General features: G+C 27.9%; 7 protein-coding genes across 12 annotated transcripts; 3 read left to right on the top strand and 4 right to left on the bottom strand.

Annotated features, from left to right (window-relative positions):
• Nucleotides 1-162: 162 nt before the first annotated feature.
• LOC117230197 (exodeoxyribonuclease) lies at nt 163-2,043 on the bottom strand. The gene is made up of 8 exons (XM_033487349.1): nt 1,965-2,043; nt 1,768-1,824; nt 1,312-1,572; nt 1,111-1,237; nt 894-1,037; nt 679-822; nt 411-591; nt 163-328 (listed from the first exon to the last, which is right to left on the bottom strand). The coding sequence occupies exons 1-8, from the start codon at nt 2,004-2,006 to the stop codon at nt 211-213; spliced, it is 1,074 nt and encodes a 357-aa protein (XP_033343240.1). The 5' UTR covers nt 2,007-2,043; the 3' UTR covers nt 163-210.
• A 2,257-nt stretch (nt 2,044-4,300) lies between these two features.
• LOC117230200 (UPF0449 protein C19orf25 homolog) lies at nt 4,301-5,268 on the top strand. Its single transcript, XM_033487353.1, has 2 exons — nt 4,301-4,715; nt 4,885-5,268. Exons 1-2 carry the CDS (start codon nt 4,529-4,531, stop codon nt 5,088-5,090), a joined length of 393 nt encoding a protein of 130 aa, XP_033343244.1. The 5' UTR covers nt 4,301-4,528; the 3' UTR covers nt 5,091-5,268.
• A 411-nt stretch (nt 5,269-5,679) lies between these two features.
• LOC117230194 (transmembrane protein 268) lies at nt 5,680-11,199 on the bottom strand. Of its 4 annotated transcripts, XM_033487344.1 has the most exons (7): nt 11,048-11,198; nt 9,910-10,502; nt 9,403-9,783; nt 9,055-9,222; nt 7,591-7,786; nt 6,189-6,272; nt 5,856-5,965 (listed from the first exon to the last, which is right to left on the bottom strand). In XM_033487344.1, exons 2-6 carry the CDS (start codon nt 10,495-10,497, stop codon nt 6,214-6,216), a joined length of 1,392 nt encoding a protein of 463 aa, XP_033343235.1. In that variant the 5' UTR covers nt 10,498-10,502; nt 11,048-11,198; the 3' UTR covers nt 5,856-5,965; nt 6,189-6,213. The 4 variants fall into 4 exon arrangements, with proteins under 4 accessions (XP_033343237.1, XP_033343234.1, XP_033343235.1 ...); XM_033487343.1 differs by lacking the exon at nt 6,189-6,272 and having other exon boundaries at nt 5,685-5,965; XM_033487346.1 differs by lacking the exons at nt 6,189-6,272; nt 11,048-11,198 and having other exon boundaries at nt 5,680-5,965.
• A 302-nt stretch (nt 11,200-11,501) lies between these two features.
• On the top strand, nt 11,502-13,625 carry LOC117230198 (tetratricopeptide repeat protein 19 homolog, mitochondrial). Its single transcript, XM_033487350.1, has 4 exons — nt 11,502-11,970; nt 12,085-12,347; nt 12,448-12,755; nt 12,818-13,625. The coding sequence occupies exons 1-4, from the start codon at nt 11,671-11,673 to the stop codon at nt 13,012-13,014; spliced, it is 1,068 nt and encodes a 355-aa protein (XP_033343241.1). The 5' UTR covers nt 11,502-11,670; the 3' UTR covers nt 13,015-13,625.
• An 88-nt stretch (nt 13,626-13,713) lies between these two features.
• LOC117230195 (protein catecholamines up) lies at nt 13,714-15,527 on the bottom strand. 2 transcript variants are annotated; one of them, XM_033487347.1, is made up of 3 exons: nt 14,371-15,527; nt 14,213-14,294; nt 13,714-14,141 (listed from the first exon to the last, which is right to left on the bottom strand). In XM_033487347.1, the coding sequence occupies exons 1-3, from the start codon at nt 15,334-15,336 to the stop codon at nt 13,966-13,968; spliced, it is 1,224 nt and encodes a 407-aa protein (XP_033343238.1). In that variant the 5' UTR covers nt 15,337-15,527; the 3' UTR covers nt 13,714-13,965. The 2 variants fall into 2 exon arrangements, with proteins under 2 accessions (XP_033343238.1, XP_033343239.1); XM_033487348.1 differs by having other exon boundaries at nt 14,219-14,294; nt 14,371-15,526.
• A 122-nt stretch (nt 15,528-15,649) lies between these two features.
• LOC117230190 (kinesin-like protein KIF14) lies at nt 15,650-27,159 on the top strand. Of its 2 annotated transcripts, XM_033487335.1 has the most exons (12): nt 15,650-16,043; nt 16,121-16,672; nt 16,756-17,302; nt 17,387-17,614; nt 17,696-17,824; nt 23,726-23,886; nt 24,125-24,325; nt 24,534-24,806; nt 25,301-25,373; nt 25,443-25,612; nt 25,693-26,155; nt 26,228-27,158. In XM_033487335.1, exons 1-12 carry the CDS (start codon nt 15,937-15,939, stop codon nt 26,945-26,947), a joined length of 3,624 nt encoding a protein of 1,207 aa, XP_033343226.1. In that variant the 5' UTR covers nt 15,650-15,936; the 3' UTR covers nt 26,948-27,158. The 2 variants fall into 2 exon arrangements, with proteins under 2 accessions (XP_033343226.1, XP_033343227.1); XM_033487336.1 differs by lacking the exon at nt 24,534-24,806 and having other exon boundaries at nt 26,228-27,159.
• On the bottom strand, nt 18,495-21,801 carry LOC117230199. The gene is made up of 2 exons (XM_033487352.1): nt 21,252-21,801; nt 18,495-19,058 (listed from the first exon to the last, which is right to left on the bottom strand). The coding sequence occupies exons 1-2, from the start codon at nt 21,352-21,354 to the stop codon at nt 18,766-18,768; spliced, it is 396 nt and encodes a 131-aa protein (XP_033343243.1). The 5' UTR covers nt 21,355-21,801; the 3' UTR covers nt 18,495-18,765.
• Nucleotides 27,160-27,244: the final 85 nt, after the last annotated feature.

Here is a 27,244-nt window from a genome sequence, read left to right as displayed (position 1 = left end):
GGATTCAGATATCCATTATCTGTAAATATTTATTTCTATTAAAAAAATCAGATTTTATGTTGTTACTGTAATAATAAATATGAAATGATATTTTTCAAATAAAATTTTATTTTTAGAACACGAAATAAATAGGTTAAATACAACAAAGTTAGTAAAATACTCGAACACATAATATAATTATAAAATATGCATTCAGTTATACATATTTAATTATATGTTAATGTAAAGTACAATAGGACAATGATCACTGCCATACACTTTATCCCTTATAACATTGTCACAAACATTATCCTTAATTTGTTCTGACACCAAAAAATAATCTAGTCTCCTATATAAAAGATTATAAAATATAAAATGAAGATTACATTTTTAATATTTAAATTCATAATAAACAAATTTTTTATACTCACCATCCTATATTTTTACTACGTGCATTAGCAAAATATGACCAAAATGTGTATGCACCTTCCTTATCAGGATATAAAGCTCTAAAAGTATCCACAAATCCTGCATCTAAGAAATCTGTCATACCACTTCGTTCCTCTTGTGTAAATCCAGCATTTTTTTTATTCGTGTCTGGATTTTTGAGATCTAAACGAATTATGAAAGTAGTTTTTATAATTTCATTAATTTTCAAAAATTAGGAAGAAATAATTTAATGAATAAAAAGAATTCTACCTATTTTTTGATGAGCAACATTCATATCACCACAAATAATAACAGGTTTCTTTTCATCCAGATTCTTTACATAAGCTTTAAAAGCTTCGTTCCATTTTAATCTTTTTGGCAATGTTATTAATTTTTGACCAGCATTAGGAACATCTGTATACAGTTACAAAATTTAGTACATAATATCCACAGATTTTTATCCACATAAAGTCCGAATAACTTACAAACATTAACTAAGTAGAAATTTGAATATTCTGCAGTAATTAATCTTCCTTCGCTATCAAATTCAACATTATCTAAACCATATTTTATATCAATTGGTTTTTCTTTTGTATATAATGCAACACCACAATATCCAGGTTTTTTACCTATTTATAACATATATATAATTTGTTATTTTATAAATAAAAATTTATAATAGATTATAAAAAAGATCCTTACTCTCAAGAAAATAATAATGATATCCATTTAATTTAACTTCTTCAGGTAACTTATTTTTATCACATTTGGTCTCTTGTAATGCAATTATGTCTGCATCTTCTTTCAACATATATTCCATTCCATTTTTCTAAATCAATATAATATCAAACTGACATAAAATTTCATTAAAAGCTACAGAATATAATAAAATTGTTACCATACTTTAATGACTGCTCTTATGCCAGAAACATTCCAACTGGAAATTTTTAAATTATATTTGTTTCCTTTTGCATTTAACTTTGAACAACCAAAATCAATTTCATTTAAATTTGTATCTATTCTATTCAAAACTGATTTTTTGTCTGTTTTGAAACGCTTTGCAGTAGGTTCTTCGTTATCATCTGTATTAGGTTTAGACCTTTTCTTTGTTGCTTCTGATTTTACTTTATTCTTTTTTTCACTTTTAATTCCCATAGAATTTTCCTGATTCAAAATAAAAGCAAAATAAATATTTCTTTTATAAATTACTCAATATTTTGCAGTAACATATTCAATAACTGAATTACACAAAACATCTTGAACAAAGTGTTGCAATTACATTTATAAAAATATATATCCTAACACAAAATTATTACACTGATAAAAATATTTAAAGTATGATTTATTTAATTGTCTAACCTTTGGAGTTCGAGTTTGTTTTGGAGGCATGTTGATTACGTTGTTACACAGAAATCGCTAAAAAATTATTTATATTATGATATCAACAATATCGAAATGACTTTTTTTATTCTATTTTACTATGTCATAAATGTTTGATCTATTTTAATATATCTAAAACATATAAAGGATATAACACACAAAGAGTAGTACGTTACCGGCACGATCCTGAAGGAAGTTTGAAAACTGCGCGATATCATGAATCTAATTCAATTGACTGTTTAACATACACGTATACTAAAAGAGAAAGATTTACATAAAGACAGACAACGTATTTAGGAAGATGAATTATTAATTCTTAAATTAAATATCTTGCATATATTGTTCTTTTATATTATGAATTTTTTAATTACCATAATTGAATTATTAAATTTATAGATAGAATATTAAAATTTATATTTAATTTGAAACTTAGAAATTTATAAAATGATAAGATACATATTTAAAACAAATGTATAATAAATGTGATACCTGGTAATACGAAATGTGAATGTGAAGTAATAGTAATAGCAGATAATAGTAGAGAGGAATTTCCTCTATGATAATAGTATATAGCTACGTAATTTATTTCTGAAAAAAATATATTTATTAAGAAAAATATTATGTGATCTTAAATTTAATACAAATTTCTATAAATTTAAATAATATCAAAAATAATTTATTGTTTATTTCTCTTTCAACATAGTACACATTATTTACATCGAAAGATAGTGAAAATGATTTATATTTCTTAATCTCAAAAAATTTTCATTTTATAATTTTTATGCATCATTTAATATGTATACATAATTTGCATTGATGATACTTTTTCCAAGAAGGAGCTTAGTTAAAGGAGATATATTTAAGTTGGTACGAGAGTATTCCAACTTTAAACATCAGTAACTTTATAATTCATTTGATGTAATCTTAATTTTCTTCTTAACGACTATATGAGAGCTTATAGGTATGAATAAGTGGGCCTAGACCCTAGTATGCATGTCAAAGCATCGATAGATGTAATAGCTGGTGACTGGTGCCTGTGTGGTCAATTGGCTATACCTGCCTATACACGCCATGATCTGTTTAAGGTTAATTCGTACAAAAAAAGGCATGTTTTGTGAATTTTTTCTAACGATACAGTTAAAATTTCTTTTTTAAAACCAATACATTACCAGTACATTAAAATATGACATTCGAAGAATATTGTATAAAATTTTCACGGAGGAATATTAAAAAATACGGCAATGGCAGCAATTTTTCGGACGTGTCTCGGAAAAAAGTATAATTGCGGTGCCCCTCAGAACGTGGTGCTGGGTCATCAGAAATCAAAAAATTAAAGTTCATTCGTTAGGTAACAGCTTTCCCCAGGTAACGCTGCGAAGATTTTTTCGAAATTTCAATTTTTCACTTTTTTGGAACACTTTGAAGGAAAAAACGCGATTTTGTGCGAAAATTTTCGGCTAATTTGTTATTTTAAAATAAAAATAATTAACAAATTTGAAAAAACTCTACAGCATTACCTCGCAAATTATGTACAGAAGTAGTTTTCAAAATTTCAACAGGATTGGTGCAGTAGTTTTGAAGTAATTGGGGGCACCGACTTTGAAAACGTGAGTTGTGGGGAAAACGCTTTAAAGTTTTGAATACTAAAAAATCTGGTATAAAACGTTCATAAGCGAATTTTATCGGTTCACCTCTTCACTAGCGTAGTAATTGTTGAAAAGACTAATAAAAAATCAATTATCCTATAATATTTTTTACGATCCTTCGTAATTTGGTCTTCAACAGTCACTTTTATTTTTTTAGTTGACGCGCTATTTGTTGAAGTGCCTTCGTATTTACGTTTATGCGGAGGTACAATTTTTCTAGGTCGATATAATCTCGAACCAGTTGATTGTCTATCAGATCTAGTAACTTTTTTAGGCATTTTAGTAATAATTTAACACAAAACTTAATGAAAATAGAATATTTACTCCTACACTAAATTTTTTACTCTACACTGACAAAATATACAGTACAGGTATAAGGAGGTTTGTACTTAAGTCGTTAAGTACTATAAATAGATCTGGGGGTAAGATTAGGTATTATATAGAGAAAAAAATGTCTGCGAAGTAACAATAGCACGCTCGGGTCGAGTAGGTAATATCATCCGACATGTATAAAAATACTCGTAACTTCGTCAATTTTGCTCCAATCGACTTGAAATTTTGACACAATATTCTTAAGATGTTATGCATTCAATTAAAATAAAAAAAAAATGCAAAAAAAATTTAAAACCTTACCCCCCCTTAAGGTTCCGTCGTACGATCATATAAATAGATCTCGATCACGTTTCGGCATTCGCTAGGGTAAACCGACCGAATATTGAGTCTTAAAAAATCAATATGGAAGATCAACAAAGTTTGCGTTCTTACGAGACAGACAGAAATGAATAAAGTGCCTGTGTTTTGTGTAATATTCATAGCATGTCACGCATGCGCAGAACGAGAACCTTGTTGTCCTCCATGTTGATTTTTCATAAATAGTCACAGTTTAATTTTCGGACGGTTTTCCCTAGGTTTCGGCAGTATATAAGTGTAGTACCGTTTATATGACCGTGATCGTGGGTTCTGTGTTGTACTTATGTGTCTTATCCCTGTAAGAAAAAATTCCAGCACAGGGGAAGAAGGAAGGATTTGAGACAGACGAAATATCTACCTTTCTATTGATCTTTCTGATACAGATTTGCTTATGCTAAGCTCGTATGATATTAATGTTAATAGACTTAAGTGATTATGTGTACCTGTATGAATACATCATCAAATTAAATATGTTTAGTAATAAAAAGAACAATTTACCACCGAGACCTCATATTCCGGATTCTGAACATATATTAGAAGACCTTAATAATGCTCCTATAGATGACATAGCATTTAAAATAATTAATAAAGGTATTATTTACTTAGTTACTTTACTATAAATAACTGTAATAAGAATATTAAACTAATGTTTCAAGTCGTAACTTCATTGTTTGCTTAATTATATATGTTTACTTCTTATAACAATTGTGTCATTATTTATTAATATTAATCTATGCGAAAATAAAAATTTTGTTCCCAGATAAAACTTTTGGAGAACATTCAATTAACACAAATACTTCTGATACCTATCAGAAGGTAAAGATGTATTTAAGTATAAAACAACAGTTAAGATATTTGGAAACTACCCTTGCAGAAAGAGAACAACAGCTGAAAGCTGATAACGAAGAAATAAGAAAACTTGCAGACAATATTAAGAAACAAGCACAAGCTGCATTAATAACATAAATTTTTTATATTTATAAATTCTACTGAAATCAACTGATTAATCCTTCATATGAAAAAAATTTTAATATATAATCATTATCAATTTCATATTGTTTTAATTATTAATGTAATGTACTAAAAATTAGCTAATTATGCAAAGTAATACTTATCATAATACATATATTTATATTTTAATTTATACATGTGTGTGTAGATATTTTTATATAAAATATTAATACCCCCTCTATTATACATATAATTAACTTTTTATAAAAATAAATATACATAATTATTCCTCTATATTATTTGTATATCAAAATATGTATATATTTATGTATGTTATATATTATGTATATATGTATATATTTGAATAATTTAATACATATAATTAATTGATTTTTCTTAAATTAATCTTAATTGTAAATCTTTACATATTCTACATGATATATTATAATAATAGTATTATAATAATATTGTTATAATAGTTATAGGCAGTTCATAGGCACTACAGTTACAATAGTAAATATCATTAATTAAATTCTATCTAAATTTATTATATTTATACTTTGTAAATATTTGAACATGTACTTCAGAATATGAAATAATAAATTAATTTCAATTTTTTAAATGTATTTTGTTTTTCTTTATTATATTATCTGGATTATCTATTATATCCATGATATGAACTTCGTTGTGTTTATACTCGAATATAGTAAAAAATAAGTCAGATAGTAGAACAATGGATATTAATATGATTATCTTTACAAATCTCTTAATAAATACTGTTGTGCATTCATTCAATCATTAATATTGCTAATTAGGGATACCTGCTGTAATATCATACCTAACTAATGGGTCATTAAGATAAGCACACCATGTAAAGCCAGGTGGATATCCTGAAAAAATCATGCACAAAATTTTAAATTAATATCTTTTGTTAAAAGTATGAAAATATTATGTAGATGAAATAATTAAATATGTATTTGAAAAAGACATTTCCTATTTTGTGTTATGATATTTTTATGGTTATAATGTAATTATATGTATAAACGACATATAAAGCAATTACCTATATCATGTTTGCATATATGATAAGAATTCAGATTTAATAGTACTTACAGTTATACTATTTAATGAATGATTTTCATGTGCTCACAAAATATGGTTGAAATGAAATATCAAAATGTATTGCCTTTTGTCCAGCTGCATGCAAGTAACATCCCTGGATTAGTCAGTGGTTAGTGACAAATACCTATGTTTTAGGAAAATATTTATATACATAAGGTATATCTAGATATTTAAGGCTAGACAAACGACTTACACAAAGTAGTTAATTTACTTTCATGAAAAGGTTTTTTACAACTGTACCTCCACCAAAAAAAACATATATATTATGTGTATATTTTTATTTATAACATCTGTAACAATAATATATATATATAAAAGTGCTTTACATTTGTTTTATATAAAAGTAGAACAACTCTATTCATTTATAGGTATTAAGTATTTTTTAAACGGAATATAAAAGTATACAATATATTAATTATATTTTTTACATAATGCATCGATATGTTCAATTAGGACGGAATTCAGAGATATATAAGTTCAGTGTTGTATTTTTTTTACAACATTTATAATAATCAATTATTCGCAATTATGACAAATTGCTTTAAGCTGTTTTAATATCATTTCTACAATTGAATAAATTGTGTTAACTTAAATGAATACTGGAACTTTTTTTTTTACAAGTCAAAAGATATTCAGTTTTATGATATTCAAATTCCTCTTAATCACATATAATTTATGTAGTATAAGCTTCCCAATATTACTATGGGAAAATTATATAGCATCACATATATAATATATATATATAATTTCTCTATAAAATTCATTATAATTATAAAAGCATGTATTAAATGTCTTTAGAATTTTAAAATAATTTGATTTGTAGAGAATAATGTAACAATAATGGAATGGTTATAGCTTTCCCTTTTTTAAGTGTTAACAATCTATCTCTTTTATCACTTTTTTGTGCTTAACATAATGTGTCACTGTATTTTGTAAAATGGTGAATGTTATTTGGATTAATTAAAAATAAAGCAAAATGAAACAAATGAGCTTAGAAAATTTGATATCATATATAAAATATATGAATTCTGATTATATAAATTAGCATATTTTTAAAGTACTGCTAGATTAAACAAGAGTGTAATATAAATATCTGAAACAAAATTTTTTATAATCTCAAATCATTAGAAGAAATAATACAATATTATAGAATATGTAGTTTTGTGTATATATCTAATAGTTACTAGTGATAGTAACTACCTATGTCGGTTAATTATATAATATTAATTAATTTCAATTTGCTGTTTCTTTACATAATGAAATATAAGTTTCTCATATGTGTAAAAAGTAGATCTAACTATCTCGAATTATGATTACATTATAATTATGACTGATTGTAGCTATTTTCCACCAAAGTTCGGCATCAAAAAAAACGAACGAAATATTAACTTGCCTCTAGGCTTGTACTTAAGATGGTCCTCAATAAATTGACAAGGACAACGGGCGGAGACACAATGTCGTGGTGGAACAGATAAACCCGCGATGTCTCTATTACGTTCCTGTGAGTCTATAACCAGATCAAGTCTGCGGCGCACAAAGTGATGTGCCCATCGAGATGCATACCTCAGCAACAGCAACTCCGCCCGTTCCTGTCAACACATACCATCATCATTCAGAAACCTAGAGTCAAAATAATAGTAATAATGTAAATCCGTTTCTTAAACATCAATAGTCAGTCGATGAAATTGAAAAATCTGTTATGCATAAGCGGTAACATTATCAAACATAAATGCATCCCAGATTGTATTATATTTTAAGAAAATTTTTACCATTTACCATTTTACAGAAATATTTCCTACATACATGTATATTAAGCTTGCAATTCTGAATTATTTTAATTTACATACTATGTACAATTATATAAAACACTAAAAATAAAGCTTGTAGTACATACACATATACGTGTAATTATACAAGTTTTATACAAATATAAAATTTAATAGTAATATCATATTTAATATCATATTAGTCAACAAAAAATATAATCAAGAAAAACAATACCAAGTGTATCATTAAAAATCCAAATCACCAAAAAATAATTCTAGAAAAATATTTCACTTATTAATATCATATGTAAACTTAATTGTAATTAATATTGTTACAAGTAAAAATCTTGTATAGTTAAGTACATAATTATGAGTAGTTTTCATATTTCGTATAAGTTAGTTTCTCTAGTTGTCATTCATCAATATAAATTTTGATTTGTCTATTTTTAATATAGCTATTACACTTTAATATAGCTATAGATCTATTTGAATTCTTTGACTTTTAAAATATCTTTTATTTAATGTAGATGTCTTGCTAAAAACCATTGTAATGGTGATATTAAAATTAATTTCAATAAGTTCAAAATAATTATTAAATCTATTAAAATTGTTTTGAACAATACTGTTTTTAATTTTTATATCTATCAAACAGTTTTGCTTTAAATGCCTCTATCTTTAAGAAAACTACTCCAGCTAGGACAGAAATCTCTGCCTTGAACATGAGGCTTGTTGCGTAACCATTCTTCTATATATTGACACGGACATAAAGCCGATGCTAAGTGACGAGGTGAAGAAGGATTTCCACCTTCTTCGTCTACTGTCCAATCCAATCGGCGACGTAAATAATCCTTTGCCCAACGTTGTACATAGCGGCAGAATACTTGTTCGCTTTTACCCTGATATATTTTTTTAGTTTATTTTATAAAAACATAAAATATTGTAAGAATGATTATAAAATTGAGGAAAATACCGTTCATTTTTGTAAAATGTACTTTACAAAAACATCATATATACTATAGAAAATATATGTTAAATAAGTGAATATAAATTCAACTTATATAGTACAAGTACTTAAAATAAAAATAACATACCTGCTTGCGAGAAATTCTGGTGGTTGTATTGCCTTGTATTACAATATCACTGTTATCTATATCCATTCGCTGTTGCAATTCTCTTTTTCGTCGCATTTCAGAATTTCCATCTTCGCCAATTACTCTTCCTTCGCGTTCTTCACGTTCTATAACTTCTTGTAATTTTTTCTATTGTAAAATAAAATAAGTTCTTAAATATATTATATAAATGATATGTAACAAAATATAAGCAATTTTTTAACAAAATTGTTAATTTTAATTGAAAATAATACATATAACAACATACAATACATATAACAATTACATTAAGCCTCGAAGTATAAATTAAATATATTTAGTAACACTTACGATGCAATCTGTAGTATCAAAGTATATAAAGCAGAGATTAACTTTGTGACATGAAATTTTTCCTCTATCATCCAATCCAAGCAATATTTTATGTCGAAGTAAATGTTTGTTCACTTGACCCATACATTTCTCAAGATTGTGGTTTAATTTTATCTTGATGAACATGCAAAAAAATATTGCAGCAGCATTGAGGACTAACCACATGACGCCAAGCCCAAATAAAGTAAGACCAGTTACTCCAGAAAACAATAAGCCAAGTAATACAATAAATGCAGTAAATATCCAAAGCACAAGAATTCTCTTGTAGCACACATTGTACATATTGAAACGTACATCGTTCACAAGCAACTCCATTATATGTACGTAATCCTCTACTGTAAGCTGTAAAAATTTAATACATTAGCTTATACATAAATATACATAACTTTACATACAAAAAAATATAAAATAAAATTATTGATTATTATAAAACAGTGTAAAGGAAATAAAATATAATCAAACAATTACCGTTAAACCTTGAGCCATTAATTCTTCTGGTACTAATTCTGGACGAAATTTAGCTGGAGTAATCCATGGCCATCTAGTATTAACTGGTAAAAGAGTAACTATAGTATCCCCATTAGCAAAACCTTGTCTAATGTTTCCAATAGGTGTACTTATAATATTATTAGTAGTACTTCTGCCATTAGATACATCTCGGAGATCAATGGTCTTCAGAGAAGCACTCTTAGGATCAGAAACTCTTACATCAGATGGTAAATTCAGATCTGGACTTTCAGATGTAATGGAACGACTTAAACCTGACCTATCTAAATTAATTTGGACGGATTCAGTTGATATCACAGCACCTCTATATTCATGATTTTTTGATTGTTGATTATCTGAATTATCAACAGATTTTCCAATTTTCTCAACATTTACTGTTACTGACTCCGGCTTTATTACAGCTGGTGCATTTGTTTTAGTTTTCTCTTCTAAACTATTATTATCTTTAACAGGTGCTTCATCTTCAAATTGGACCCAATTTTTTGTTCTTGAAGATATGTTAGGTGAATTAACTGCTGACACATGGTCAGTTGTATCTTGTGAGCTCATTTTCACTGAAGAAATAATAAAAAATAGAGCAAATCATATATATATGTAATTAACATTCAAAAATATTAAATATCTATATTTCATATTCTATTACTTTATAGAATGTCTTTATTTAAACAATTCACATAAATTACATTAAACTAATTTTTATATTAAAATACATTAAAATATATATATTTGCAAAATATGCTAAATATGGTGATAAATGTTATTAAACAGTGATTTAAAAAAAAAAATAGGGAGTGTCCATGGACATGTAATTTGCAACATAAACATAAACTGGAAATATATATAAGGTTCTCTAGAATAAAAAAAGGTAAGTCATCATGTTAAGTAATACCTATATCAACATGATAATAAAGTTTCAATGAAACAAAAAATATGATACCACATATAAAGTACGAATATGCATGGGATCCAAACTTCGAGAAATATTTATATGTAATCCTTATCATGAAGTTAACGTAGATAATATCATATATAGATATATATATACTTTATGTTTGCTATGTTTGTATATAAAAAAATGATACAACTGAAACTTTCTTACCTGTTGTGATATGACCTATCTCATATCCGTAAGGTGAAAAGGTACGTAATGCATGAAATCAAGGTGTGCAGCATTGCTATACGAAAAACAAGGGTGGGGCGAAGAATACTATAACGACATTGTACAATATCGTACTTACATATAATTATATATACAATAGTTTGTCATAAATGTGCATAAATCTTTATTTCTATATCGTTTCTGAATACTTAGTAGAACATAAGTAAATAATTATACATATTAATTAACATAATAATGTGCGCTGTTTTGTAAAAGTACATACTACGTTTTTGGTATAGTTTCATACACGTGACACATCTCATACATTTACCAGAGAGTTTGCATCTACTTATACACATAATGTGTATTAATTTAAATTGATTTCCAATTCACTTGTTACAGTTACTACTACTTTGTAACTTACAACTTTGGATATACGTGTGTATATATGTAAAATTGAGAACAGGGTATTCACTTAAAGCAATTGTTTTTCACAAACATTATTAGAATTTGTTTTCATCCATGTGTATGTAGATGTATATAGTTATCAAAAAATTATGTAATGAAAAGTATATGTAATTCACCATCACAAAATTATATTAAAACAATCACAGTTCGATATAATGTATTGTCAAAAGATAATGATAAATACATTCAAATATTTTCAAGCAGTTATAAGGCCTAACTATGATATTGTATATTTCTGTCTATTGAATAAAAAGAGAAGTACATTTATGATATATTCGCAACAAATTAATAAGATGAAAAAATGTTATAGTATTAAACAAAGGAAAAATTTGCCACAAACTAAACATTTTATTCTATCAGGTAGCTTTTTATTTAATTTATTTTTTCCTAAAGAAGAAAAAGATGATGTTGAGGAATTAACAATGACAATTAAACGATCAATTTTATTAATTCAGGTTAGGCATAACACTCTTATATTATCATTAAAGTGTTAACGATGTTACATTCTTATATTAAATGTAAACTTCTTATTTTAATATAGTTTTACCAATAATTCTCAAACTTTATAGAAAGAAGAATTTCTGAAAGCAGAGCAAATGCTACATGTTGCTTTACGCCAAGCACAAACTTTACAGCATTATGATGGTATAACTTATGTGTATGATGTAATGGCAAATCTAGCATATGATACAAATGACTATAAAAAAGCAGAAAAGCTATTTAAATCAGTTTTACAGAGACTAATAGCTAAGGGAGTTCCACAGGATGATTTAGCAATTATTCATATTAGTCTTAAGATTGCTGATACATATGATAAAATAGGAGATAAACAGTAAGCAATCATGTAACAAATTCCATCTATTTTTAAAATTTTTATAAAATACAATATCTAATAATTTAAAGTAATAAAATATTTTATTCTGTTAATATAGAAAAGCAGACAATGGTTACAAATTTTGTTTACAACATTTACAAAATCATTTAGCTAAAGACAGTGAAAATCTAGATGTATTACAATTGTTAGGCTTAAATTTAGAAAAATATGCATCTATGCTTTTCTCACAATCGCAGTATAACAATGCTCTCGAATACTTTACTAAAGCTTATGATATATCCATAAAAATAAATGGTGAAGAAAATGAACAAACTGTTATTCTATTAAATAACTTAGCAAGTGTCTGTTATATACTACAAAAATATGATGAAACTATTAAATATTTATCTAAAGCTGCAGAAATAGGTAATATCAATACAAATATTGTTGTATTTGAATTGCTCCAAATTAGATTATTATATTTTTAGGAAACAAGTTACCAGATATGGTTGAATTAGGTTTCATTCATGTCAACTTGGGACATGCATTTATTTCAAAAGGACTTTATGAAGAAGCAAAAAAAAATTGTAGCAAGGGAGAAGATTTAGCAAAAGCTAGAAATGACAATGAAACTGTAGTGGAAGCTAAAAAATGTCTTGAACAAATAGAAAGTTTAATATTGTAATATAAATGTAAATATTAAATTGCAGTACTTTAACTTGATTAACTTATAGGTATATTGAAATTGAAAATGTATACAGTGAAAAATTATTAAACATATTATACATATTTATAATATATTCGTTATATATCCACGTTTTATTTAAAAATTAATTGGTAGAATGAAAGATAGTTCTATATCATATATAAATATTATTGACTTTAATAAAACAAATTTGCATATAATTTTATGAATTTTTACGTTGTGTTTAGATAAAATTAGAAAATTCTTATTGTAATATACAAAAACTGATATAACTACAGAAAAACGTATAATATCTTGATTGAAATTGAAATTATGATTCTTGTAATTATATAGAGAATATGTTTTTATGTATACATATAGAAAACATACAATGTTTATTTTCATTTACAGTAGTTACATGTTTATATATGTGTAAGCAATATCTATAAAAAAATAAATTTAACGTGTAAAAAATATATCCTTTCACAATATAAGTGAAGTTCTAACAATTTTCGTAAAAAACATCGTTGCCAATAATTAAACATAAAATGGTTTGTAGAAATAAACATGTAATGTGTTTGAGAAAAATATATTGAATGTGTAACGGGTGATTGTATGTTTATTATTTCTTATGAAACTAGTAATAAATTATTTTAGTGTTTCAGTATATTTTAATAACGCGTATTTTCACGATCTTTCTATTTTTGACGTGAATGATACCTAAAATGTACCAATTTTTTTCCATAATGCTAATATTTATGATAATTATACAGTATCGTTTTCACTGGTATTTATGTTATACAACATATTAGAATACTCACTAGCATTCATTAAACGATACAATTAGAATGTTGTAAAAATATAAACTCTAATTTTGAATTCTTATTATAGCAGTTAAATGAACTCTTATTAAATGATCACAATATGTTGTTAAGAAAATTTTATATAAAACTATTCATACTCTGCTATAAGTACCATCATATATACACCTAAGAGAAGCGCAATAATTTCTTTTACAGACTGCCTAAAATTAGTATCTATTAGAAGTTCTGGTATTACAGAAACAGTAGCTATATAAATAAATCCACCAGCTGTGAATGGAAGAATCCACATAGTTGCAAGATCACCTAAAATATTTAATTAAATTTTAAGATGAATATAATATTTATTTAAATTTAATTGATGTATTGCAACTTACTCTTACCCATGCCTTCTGCAAGTAACGATACATAAGTTCCTAATAAAGCACCTACAGCAGTTGTAAGTTGAAGCATCATGGCCTAAAATCAAAATCACATTATATAATTCTTATCATAACAATTTATTCTGCTAACTTCATCTTTTTTTAAATCTTACTTTTCTTTTACTATAACCACTTTGTATTAAAATAGCAAAGTCTCCTATTTCATGAGGTACCTCATGTAACAAAATTGTAAATGTGGTAATATAGCCAATATTTTTACCAGCTAAATAGCTAGCTCCAATAGCAAGACCATCTGTGAAATTGTGTAAAAAATCAGCAACTAAATTTAAATAACCAGCAATTTTTATTTCATTCTCAGAATTTTCTACTTTTTCTTTAAAATCTACATCAGATTTATCAGAACCTTTCTGTAATTTCTTATCATTTTTATTTTTTTTTGACAGGTTTTCTGTGACATTATGTACATGTATATGACCATGGTCTGTTTTAATAATTCTCACTGCTTTTTCAACAATTAAAAACATAATGATACCTAATAATACACATAAACCAACAGACATATCATGTCCATGTTCTGATTCTTCATCACCTTGGTTATGAGAATGTGAATGCGAATGTACCTCTTCGGAAGACAGATGTGTATGAGGAACCAAAGCATGAGGAATTAAATGTAAAAATGCATCTCCTAATAAACCACCAGATGCAAAACTTAATAATATCTTTAACAGTGGTTCACTTTCTTTAGTATTATCTAGAGGTACAAAGAACAAAATAAGGAAGGGTGCTGCTGATATAATTAAGGTAGATGCAGTAGCTCTGAAAATCACTTCTTTGTAAGTCCTGTCAGACAAAATTGATTTCTGCCGATGGTCATAGTTATCGTCTTCATGTTTATGTTGATGTATAATTTCATTATGATATATAGAATGTTGTTTTTCTAAGTACATTTCATTAGCTTCCTTGGAATACTTAAAACTTGGTGACTCGTCATGGTAATGAGCTTGACAAAGAGTCGGCAAGTTTAGAAGTATAAGTAATAAAAACGTCCCAAGTGCTATTCGTGAAATCCATTTATTCGCATGGCTTCTTCGTTGGTTATCCTGTGCCGTCGTGATCATTTCTATAATTTTGCACAGACTTGTTAAAACACAACCGGTTTACGTATCGTTGTTGGTGTAATCTTAACATCCGTGCAGAAGTGTAAAAGTGTAACAATTTTGATATTGTAGTTATGGTGTTAAACAGAATTAAAGAATTGTGTCATGATTGCAGCCACGTCAGAGGTTGATGCGTTATCACTTTTGTTCTTTTAAAAAATAACAGATTAACGTTGGCAGCATTGATTTGTTAATATTGGCTATTCTGGTAATTTATAAATTCAAAATTCAAAAGATTGGTTACAAAAATAGTTAAGATATTATATTTTAACTAAAATATTAATAAATCAATCAGTTTTAAAGCCAAAGTTTGTTGTTAATGTATGAACAATCGGTGTTAGTATTGAACCATTAAGCATAATATAATTCTTAAAGTTTATATCATTTTTATATTGTTATTACGAAAAAATTCGTTACAAAGGATCCAAACTGTGACGAACTGGTGAATATCCTCCCAAATAGTCCATGTGAACTGTCAAAGAACAGAATTTGAGGAGGTTAGTTGAGAGGAAAGCAAATCTTATCGTACTGATGGTGTTTAGTTAAAGAAATTCCATCATTATGTCACATAATACTTTAAAATCTATGGGACATGGATTTTGTGATGCCATTTTTTCAAGTTCGCCTATTAATTTCGATAAGGAGAATATAAACTCTTTAAATGAGAAGTGAGATTTTTTTTTATATTAATACATTTAAAAAAATCAAAAGCTATTATATATTAATTTTTTTTATTATTTTGTAGAGAAGGAACATGTTCTGATATACTTGATACACCTCAAAGAGGAGTTCAAAATGTTACTGAAAATAAATGTTTAAAACTTGAAAAGCGTAAAATATTACTTGACAATGATACTGAAAATTTGAAATCAACAAATATACCTTATACTATAAATCTGTCTCACTCAAAGTCTATAAATACATTTCAAAGAAAACAAGTTTTATTTCCTGAATATGCAGCATCTGATTCAAAGTATAAAACCTCTACGAAAACAATGTCTACAACTTCACTGAATGAAAAGACTTTAACCATGCATTCTTGTACTCCCAAACAATATAAAATTCATACTACTACAAGCAATTCAAAAATAAATATCTTGCCTCCAAATAAAACACCTGTAAAACGTTATTTTAGTGACAACATTTTATCACAAGCTACTCCTGACTGTTTTAATGTTGTTCAAGTTGAAACACCATGTGGTAAATCAAACGATATTGGTATTGAAGATCAAACTGTATATGAAGGAGAAAATAGTAATTTGACTGTAGGTATACGTGTTAGACCTTTGAATACAAAGTAAGTTATTAAATTCTTATACCAAGAGCTTTTCTTTAGGTAGTACTATGATTTAATATTTTTTCTATTCTTTATTATTTCAGAGAACTAAATGATTCAAAAGTTATATCAGTCGTACAAGTAAATGGTCAAAATATTATTGTCACTTGTGAATCTGTTCAACATACTTTCACATATGACCATTGCTTTATATCACAAATAGATGCATCAGAACCTAGTTATGCTAATCAGGAAATTGTATTTAAAAATATGGTTTTACCACTAGTACAAAATGCTTTTGAAGGGTATAATGTTTGTTTATTTGCTTATGGACAAACAGGCTCTGGTAAAAGTTATAGCATGATGGGTCAAGAATCTGCACAAAATAATATAATACCACTCGATGAAGCAATTGGTATTATTCCAAGATTTTGTCAAGAAATATTTACGAGGGCATCTATTAATACGAATACTAAAACTACAGTAGAGATTAGTTATTTTGAAATTTATAATGAAAAAATACACGATCTTTTAACAAATGTTAACAGTGGAGTAAAAAGGGCTCCTCTTAAAGTAAGAGAACATCCTGTATTTGGACCATATATTGTTGATTTAAGTCAACATTGCGTGCAAAATTACAAAGATTTGCAGGTATGTTTATAATATAAGTTGTAATTGCGTCTGTTGTAAGATTATTTGTTGATTATTAAATTGTTATAAATATATTTCTCTTAGACTTGGCTCAAGGTAGGCAATTCACAACGAGCTACAGCAGCAACTGGAATGAATGAAAAGAGTTCAAGATCTCATAGTATATTTAGTATCATATTAACACAAACCCAAAAAAATAATCAATTAAATAATGAATCTGTGGATGCTAGTCGACGTAGTAAAATTAATTTAGTAGATTTAGCAGGTAGTGAAAGACTGAGTCAAACTTGTGCAAGCGGTGACAGATTAAAGGTATGTCATATTACATTTAATTGCTTGATTATAGTCTGGTAATTTTATTCATATAATAATAAAATTAATTGTACTCCAAAGGAAGGAGTGTCTATTAATAAATCATTGCTTACATTGGGAAAAGTAATCGCATCCTTGGCTGAAAACACAAGTAATCGTAAACGAGGTTTTGTTCCATATCGTGAATCTGTTCTTACATGGCTGCTAAAGGTAAGTGTTATTAAGTCACTGACACAAGATTCGACATAAGTAAATAATTTTTTTTTTATTGAATCTTCAATGACAAAGTTCTTTGTTGTAACAGTCATTAAAGCTGTTATGGCTTTTATGGCTTTAATGATTAGTGAATCATTACTTATGTATATGATTTCTTTTCTTATACAATATACAGAAAACTTAAGTTAGGTTTACTTTATTTTTGAAGATGTATTTTTTTATATAACTTTATGTACATATTCAGTCTTATAAATTATTCAATTCTTCATTGAATATCTAGTTAATCTACTTTTTTTAAATATTAAAGCATTTCTGGAATAGTATAAATATATGTCAATTTATAGTTTAATGCAGTTCATATTAACTGTAAATGCAATTATTGGTTATGCTAGATTTTGGAAAAAAAAAGATAGATAATATTATCAGTTACTTCATAACCTTGTCTTACTCATGTACAGAATAACACATTATAAAAAATTGTTAGGATATACATATATTATGTACTTGATTGATGATTTTTTGCGATATTTGTATAAAATATTTCAATATATGTATCATTTAAAATAATACCTAAACTACTAATTTCATTAATATGTAGAAAATGTTCTTTTTAATATTATTTTAAAAAATCAATAAATTGTGCATTATATCAAATAGCAGAAGAGATATAAAATAACATAAATTATTCATTATACAGGTTTTGAACATGTAAAATTGTTACAAATACAAATATAAACTTAAAATTTTTCGTTCTACGAAAAAAGTATTTAAAGGTAAATAAGATTTGAAATCATCACATCATAATATGATACATGTATCATAGAAGTTTGGTACAATAATTCTGCATTCCTTATATACGAGGTACGTCTGTTTCGGTATCAATTTCTGGAAACCATATTAAAATGCTGAAACATGAATAAGTAAACATTCTATTTCTATTTGACGTTTTTTGTTATGTTATCCATTTTTATACATCCGTTATTTTCTAAAACTTTCTTTGACGTTTTCTTATCAGTTTTCGTGATTCCTTCTTTAGTGTCTGTGCAGTCACGTTCTTCTTCTTCTTCGTGAATTTCTTGGCAAGAATTCCTTCGCGATTTCTCTCGTATATAGGCCGCGAGACTTCTTCTCTTGTTCTCGCGGCACAAGTAACAATTTTCTTTCGAAAATGCTTTTTGTTCATGGTGTTGTTGTGGCAATCGTTGAGAATGAACTTGTGTTGTCTTACCTGAAAGATAATTTTCTTTTTCCATTGTATTCTATTTTTATTACTTTATTTTCTATTATTATTTCATTTTAAATTTTATTATTTCGGGAAAAATAAAATATTTGTTAAATACGCAACATCTTTTTTTTTTGAAACTAAGATTTCTTTTGTCAACTTTTTGTCAACTTCTATAATCAATGGCGTTTTCACCTCAAAATATTTTTTTATTGTTAATCCTGGCTAAGGTTCAACGATTTTTTGAAAGGTAACTCCGTGCGTTGTTGCACGTAGCTAATCTGCTGACCTAACTCGTGGTTCTTGAGTCATTCTCAACCCGAAAGATATGTTATAATTGTCTCCCGTGAATGAAGTAACGTGATGCGTTACACGTATTGCATGAAACTCATGTGTTCAAAGAAAACTATTATGACGAAAATTATGTTAGTAAAGTATAACAGTGACGAAAAATAATTATTGAAGATAAAAGAACCGATAGATAAAAATTTGATAACCAAGATCGTAATATTTTGTACGGGCAGTAAAAAAGATGCCTTGATAAGATAAAAGTAATGCAGAATCATCATATATCTTCCTAGTCCTATTCGAATTCTATTATTGATTCTGTTATTTTTTCATTGCATTGATAGATTGCTAGAAAAATTGATAGATTGAATTTATATCAAAATAGATGTCCCTTCCGGTAAGTTCATTATAGCATTTCGTAAATCAATTGCATAAGATTTCATCTAAAAATGCGTGAATAATCGAGAGTTTCTCTACACACAACGCGAAGCATTCCTGCACATACAAATGCAGAATCTGTTATTGCAAATAGAATAAAAGGATCATTCATCTCTGTTTATTCTCGTTAATGTGTCATGCTGGTTTCAAAAGATATTTTTAGATCTATGTATCTTTTTACCTCCATGCATATATAAATATATATATTAGACTATTTTATTCAATAACAAGCCGTAGCAAAATATAAGTAATCGCAAGTATGATAACTATAACGCTATTATTATATCTATTACAATGGAATTGATCTAGCATATTATATTACAACCTTCACCGTATTTGTTATCGTAATGACGCATACATGTTTTTCGTGTTTACTATTTAACTTGTTTTGATGCTACGTTCTTCTTTTGATCATACATACATATATAATTTTCAGAAATATGTAATTTATGTGCATTTCCAAAATTTCATTAAGAGGACAATTGACGCAATGAAATAGAATACGAAGCTTTTCCGATGATACCAATTCTTTTGTACTATTCTCACTATTTTACGTTGTGCGTAATATGACGTTTTTCGAATTGCGATAATGATAGTTTCAAAGCCTAATATATGATAAATAATGCGGAGGACTGCCTTCAGGCAACCAATTCTTCACAACGATAACGCAAAGGGAGGGGCAACTACGTTGCACAGAAATATCTAAGAGTTATCTTACACGTATACACCGGCATCGATTAAAAATATATAAATCATTTTTCTCAATTGAATCTTGAAATTCCTTATTATCATATTAATTAGAACGCCGAACAATCATTCGATAGATGAATTGTAACGATTTTATGCAATCGATTATTTGTTATTATTGAATTGTTTAATTGATTTATGTTTTGATCATTTCTGTTGAAATCTTTATTTTACTCTAAGAAGAAAAATAAGCATTTGTTGAAACATATCACAGATCAGGATAGATGAATGCACGTACATTTTTTTGTCGCATATTTCGAAGTTTTTAAATACGGAAAGTAAGCGATAAAAATGACAACGTACATAAACATTAATCATTGGTGTAGTATGATATCATATGAATAAGGGACATAAAGGGAAAACACCATTCACGAGATGTCAGCAAATAATATTAATTTCTCGAGTTAGATTATTCAAATGCTGAGAACCGTGGAAAACAATATAGCATATACCAGTATATCATACCAATATATCATAGCAAATACCAATAATGATCGCGTGAAATTAGAATAAATGAAGTTATATATAGTAAATAACGAAATGATATTTATCGTGATGTTAATTAATGAAAATTTAATTATAGTATCTGTCTAGAGAAGAACGATAACAAAGTGATCATCATAGATCCTCAATATTATCTCTTCTTCCCTTCTTTTCTCTTTAGTAAGGAAGTTGTCATATGTGAGTATATAAAAAGTGATTCATTTTCATATGATTGAGACGTACCACAATTAAAATAATCTTTATTCCACGGCTGCTCGTAGTCCCGATACTGAGGAGCTCTAAAGAAACCATAGGTCAAGATTTCGGGAACGTAGACTAAATCCATCGTTCTAATCCGAGGTATCTTCGAGAATAATTAGATTCAGAATTTATTCTCTTCGTAGAAATTTCCGTATATATCTTCCTTCCTTCTTGATACTTTCAATCAACTCTTGACGTACGTCTTAATCCGCTTTTTTTTCTATCCTTTCAGTTTATAATGAAACCCGCTGACGTGAGTTTGCACTGATTTTCTAAAACGTAGCTAAAACTCGTTTTACCAGTAAAATTTGCTAGGTATCCTTGTTTCCGGTTTTCTTTCTTTCACCAGTTGAGAACAACTTATTGATAGACTATCGAATTCGTGTTATTACATATTACTCAAGAAGAAGAAAGAGAGGAAAAAGCAGCGACCGCTAAAAAACAAGACAACGTTGTGCTCGAATTGCTGTGGTGTTTTACTTTGAACTAAAGAAGTACTGACGCTGAGCATGCAATGTTTATGAGTCGGTTATTCCCTCTCCATCGGATCTTGTTTCTCCTCTCCTCTCAGTTGTTACCGCGCGCCCTTCAACTCAGCGCTTTGCCCCTCCTTTTTCTCCAATCACCTTTGCGAATTTCTTGTTCATTTTGCGATTGTTGAACGCATTTCCCGCGCTTATTCATCTATGACATTGTCTCACGAATTTCTTAATCTGATCTTGTACAACTTTAACACGGTCTATTTCTTGTGGTGGTCAAGGTATGACCGTTAAATAAGTTTCTCTCTAGTTTCAATTCTCTACGCCGTTTTTTTTATCGTTCATTATATATGTACATATACTTGGCTTTTAGGATGTTATTTTATAAGAGATAAGAAACAACGTTGCTATTGTATTTTTGAAGGCTATTATTAGGAATCGTCATTAACACTTCAATAATACCTTACTATGTACTTGTGGAGAATTGTATAACGGTAATATTAGCTAATGTTTATTTTATGCCTCATCATAAAACGCAGTACGTCGTAAATGCTTACTAATCTCCAGAATCTTGTTGAAAGCGTAAAGAACTGTTTTTCCGATAATTCTCCTATGATATAAGCATATCTTTCATGTTATAAACGCAAGTTCGTATAATAATACAATTTGCTCGTTTATTATCAAGCATTTAGCGATTAGAAAAGGGGAGGGGGGGATATTGAAGTATATTTTACGTAAAATTTTATTTTATCGTGAAAACAAGATTATTTAAATAGTTATCACCTATGAAAGCATTGTTGTTTTCAAAGTAGCAAATATGATCCAATAATTATTATTGTTGGATAGAATGTGTTTTATAATGAGATTTATGTAATTAAGTGAAACAAATATATACATTGGTAATATGTAGGTATTATTTCTCTAACAAACAATCGTATATTGTGAGTTATTTTTCAAATAATAGCAACTATGAACAGAAATAAAGTCTCCTTTACTGATAACATTGAATAAGGTGCAATAAAAAGTTTTTTGCCGTATCAAACCTTGAAGAAAGATGCGCAGTTAGAAGATATTAATTTTTTTGTTATCTTAAGAATAAAATGAAATGAATAACGTAAAAAAAGGATTGTGACATATAGATATTTTATGTATAGATACATTTATTTTGTCATAATTATAAACTGATAATTATATTTTGATTATATCTTGATTAGAGACTTTTGTTCAAGTGTAGTTCAAGTGCGGTTCAAGTGCTTAAATTGATAATGATGAGATATGAAAAATAGTACTCTAACAAATTCTTTAAATTATTCGGTTCTGTCCAACATCGTCGATTAATTAACGATGCATGTTGCTTCAATAAGTTTTATCGACAATGAATAAAGCCTTGCAATAAAATCTAAAAATTAAATAGATAAATAGATTGAAGATAAAGATGTATAAGACTTTTTTCACTGTTGAATCATTGAATGATGACTTAGCACGTCCTTGTGTATACGTACTATTGAGGAATTTGATGTTCTATCTGATGTCTTATCGTTTATTAATTATATCAGGATAACATTGAGAAACATAAACGTCAAGGTGTGATCGATAACAGTGTAAGTATTACTTAGGAAAGATTAAATCGCAATCTGTCTTAACCGAGCGTGTGTTGTCTTATCATGCAGAATACTGATAATGATTATTTATGCGCAAAAGAATCGAGATTAAGTTAGATAAAACGAGTAAAACACGACGTGCAAAGCTAACAATGTCATTTCTTTAGCTCTACAATTTAATTACGACGAATCAATACAACTGAGATTTTACACTCGTTTAATTAAGTATTATGCAGTTCAATGACTTCATTTTGTTTTCTATGTACATTGGAACTTGTCTTTTTCAGAGTTTCTACGTTCCCTTATATTTACTAGAAACTGTTAGGTTCCCTTTTTCCAACATATTTTTTGAACTTTTATCCTTTTTTAAACATAGGAAAGCCTCGGAGGAAATTCAAGAACAGCAATGCTTGGAACAGTATCACCAGCTAATATACACATAGAAGAGACACTTGCAACACTCCGATATGCTTGTCAAGCTCGAGCCATTGTTAATCGTGTTCGAATCAATGAAGATCCACATGAGAAATTAATTCGGTAATATATTCTTCATGAATGAACAACTAATAATTCATTATTACATTCAATAAAATATAACAGATTTCTTCCCAATATGAATATAATAAATCGAACGTTCGTGTATAAAATAAGTCTTCCACTTCGGGACAGATAAACAAAAGAATATCATTAAATATTATCGATACAGTTTTTCCAGTTTGCAACAAGCCTAACCTAAAGCTTTTAATTTTAAATATAATTGTGATCTCTCTCTTAGGGAATTGAAAGCGGAAGTATTGCGATTGCGCGGTGTACGTGAAGGATACGAAAAGCAACTTGGTATTCTTCCACGTCGTCTTCTCGATTCCGTTCCACCGGTTAACCAAAATAACGATGAAATTAAGCAGAAACAACAAGAAATTGATAAATTAAGGCACCAGCTAAAGAAGACTGAAGAACAACTTGCGATTACTGAAATGTAAGTTAATATCAACGTAAGCTGTTATAGCTATTTTAGAGCATTGATTACAACAAGTCGGGACAATCAAATTGTTTCAATGAGTAATTATCTATATTATTAATATAATGTAGTTCCTATAATAAATGTTTCGTCACATTGTTCCGGAAACAGATCGGAGGATGTTTACCAATTGAAGATTTAAATATTTAGCTACATGTAATTGCAGGACTTGGCAAATGAAATTGCGGGATACCGAGGAAAAGAAAAATTCTGAAATAAAGTACTTACGTCGCTGTGGTATCGCTATTGAACTCGATTTTCGTGAGAAGGATAAGCAACCTTGTCTTATAAATCTCGCGGCCGATCCTATGTTATCTGGTACGCTTTTGTATCTCATTCCTCCAGGACTTGTTCGTATCGGAAAAAATTCAGGTTGTCAGAACTTTTCCGAACATTTGGATATCATGTTGGATGGACCACTGGTTAGGCCTTTACACTGGTTAGTTATTGGATTGGTTGGTTCGATGACTTGAAAGGATGCGGTTGTTGGTCTTGTTTCTGTTTTTCACTTTTGTTCCTCTTTTTCCCTTCTGTGCTCGTTTTTCAGCTTGACGCTTATGAATTATGTTGGAGGAAACTATTTTACTTTGTTTTTGTTCCCTTCTCCTATCTACCTCTCACGAGTGCATGTTCTTCACGGGCTTTCCTCACGATCTATTTAACATCGTCCAAAATAATATTGTAATTAATCTGTTTGGTTAAAAAAATTTGCATGGCAGTATTTAATTATTTAGTTGTCACTGTATAGTATAATGATCCCGAAACGATTCCAAATACATTTTCATCGTGTTTATGAGCATGAAATGCTAATCATTTACGTTTGATGGAAAAATATGTCAAATATAATTGAAATTATTTATATATGCACCAATTTTAATAAATTATTTTAGATAGATAATTTTAATGGTTATCGATTTTTTATACGTTCAACAGTACTATTGAAAACAATAATGGGAAACTTATATTATCATCAGAAATGGAAGGAGATACGTTCGTGAATGGACAGGTATAATATATTTTATGTTTATGATCTTATTTTATTTTTATCATTATTAAATTATTTATCATATCGTAGGTGGTAACTGGCAAAGTTATTTTAAAACATGGTGATCGATTAGTAATTGGCGGCAATCATTATTTTAAAGTCTCAAGTCCTTATGATGAACATAGCAATATACAAATTTCAGCGCAGGCTGTGGACTATGAATTTGCTCATCAAGAAATTCTAAAAGTGCAAGAAGAAAAGTACGAATTTTTAATAGCTCTTTTTATTCAATGTGCGTGATTAAAAGGTATTTAACGTTATATTACTTTTCATTCAATAGATTAAGGGCAGAGTTAGAAGAAAGTAAACAGAAAGCAATAAAAGAATTAGAAAATGCTAAACGAGAAGTTGAAATGCAATTGGGATCGCAAAAATTATCGTATGAACGTAAAATCGAAATTCTTGGTTCCACGGTCCAAGAGCAGAAACTCGCATTGGAACAAATTCATCAAAAGAAGAAAGAATTAGAATTGGAAAAAGAATTACTCGAAAACGAAGTTGAGACAAATAATAGATTAAAACAAATACAAATAGATCAAAAAAAAGTTAGCGTCGCGCCATATAAATCTAATTTCTTACAAGAACTGGAAAGCATTTTAAATGAAAGGGCGGCAGATGCCGAATTCGCTCTCAAAATGAAAGCTAGCGCAGAAGCAATAAGTGACGGTGGTATTAGCTTACATGAAATGCAAATATTGGTAAAAGAAGCTACCGAACGGTGTAGAGAAGTTGGTCTTAATTATGTAAGTATTTATTGCATAGATAGTAGTTAAAAAGATATATCTTTTCCATAAGTTTATTCATTACATTTTTAGGAGTTTGATCAACAACAAATAATTGTTAATAAGAGTCTGAAACCTGTAGTTCGTATACGTAATAGAGATAGCATGAGAGAGACATTCTGGCAGCCAATGCGTTTTTTAGATTGGGTTCATCGTTTGCGAGACTATGATATAGAAGATTCAATAAAGGAGCTTTGTACATCAGAAGAAACTTGGGAACCCTATGAAAATACAGAAACTTTTGAGGACTCCCTAAATAATAGCCGAATTTCAATAAACATTACACCAGTAAAAAAGCATTTAAACGAAAGTCTACAACAACTCTCATTAGATACGTCCATACTTGGAAGTACATTAATTAACCAAACGTTTGATATTTCCAAAGATCAAGAAACCATAAATACGTGTCTTGTTCAAATGGAACTCGCTACAAGAACTTTACGTAAATTATGTACTAGAAATGGTGGAATTCAATCAGTTGCGGAATCACTTGATAATATGCAAAGTATCATTTGTAGTTTACGTGAAATTTTAGAAATAGAAGATATAAATAAATATTCCAATGAAAGTGTAACTCCTATGCAGAGTTTCAATAATAGTGTAATAGAAGATTCTGACACAAATTTGGCAGTTTCTAAAAATTACAATATAAAATCTGTTTCTCTGACAAAATCTACTTTACGCAATAGTATTAACGGTTTTGATAAGAAAAGTGTTAGATTTAATGATAAATTACAACAAGAATTAACCTAATGAAAATTAACATCATTACATAATATTTAACGTAATTAAATAAGATAACTATTTGTAGGGAGACTTAAAGCGTATATTAATAATATACTTTAAAAACATTAATTGGAACAAAAAATATATTTAGCTGCATTTATATGTAACTGTACCATTTTATTTCTTATTACTCATAAGGCGTTATGTAATATTTATATACATACATCCGTACAAAATATTACAATATGAATATTTAACTATTAATTAAATTTTTATATGATCTGTAAAATTATAATAATATTACTCAACCAAAATTTAAGCAAG

This window comes from Bombus vosnesenskii, unplaced genomic scaffold (genome assembly GCF_011952255.1).
Source record: "Bombus vosnesenskii isolate JDL3184/JDL3185 unplaced genomic scaffold, Bvos_JDL3184-5_v1.1 scf7180000013266, whole genome shotgun sequence".
NCBI lineage: Eukaryota > Metazoa > Arthropoda > Insecta > Hymenoptera > Apidae > Bombus > Bombus vosnesenskii.
The sequence above is the reverse complement of the archived record's forward strand: the minus strand, read 5'-3'. Positions and strand labels throughout refer to the sequence as shown.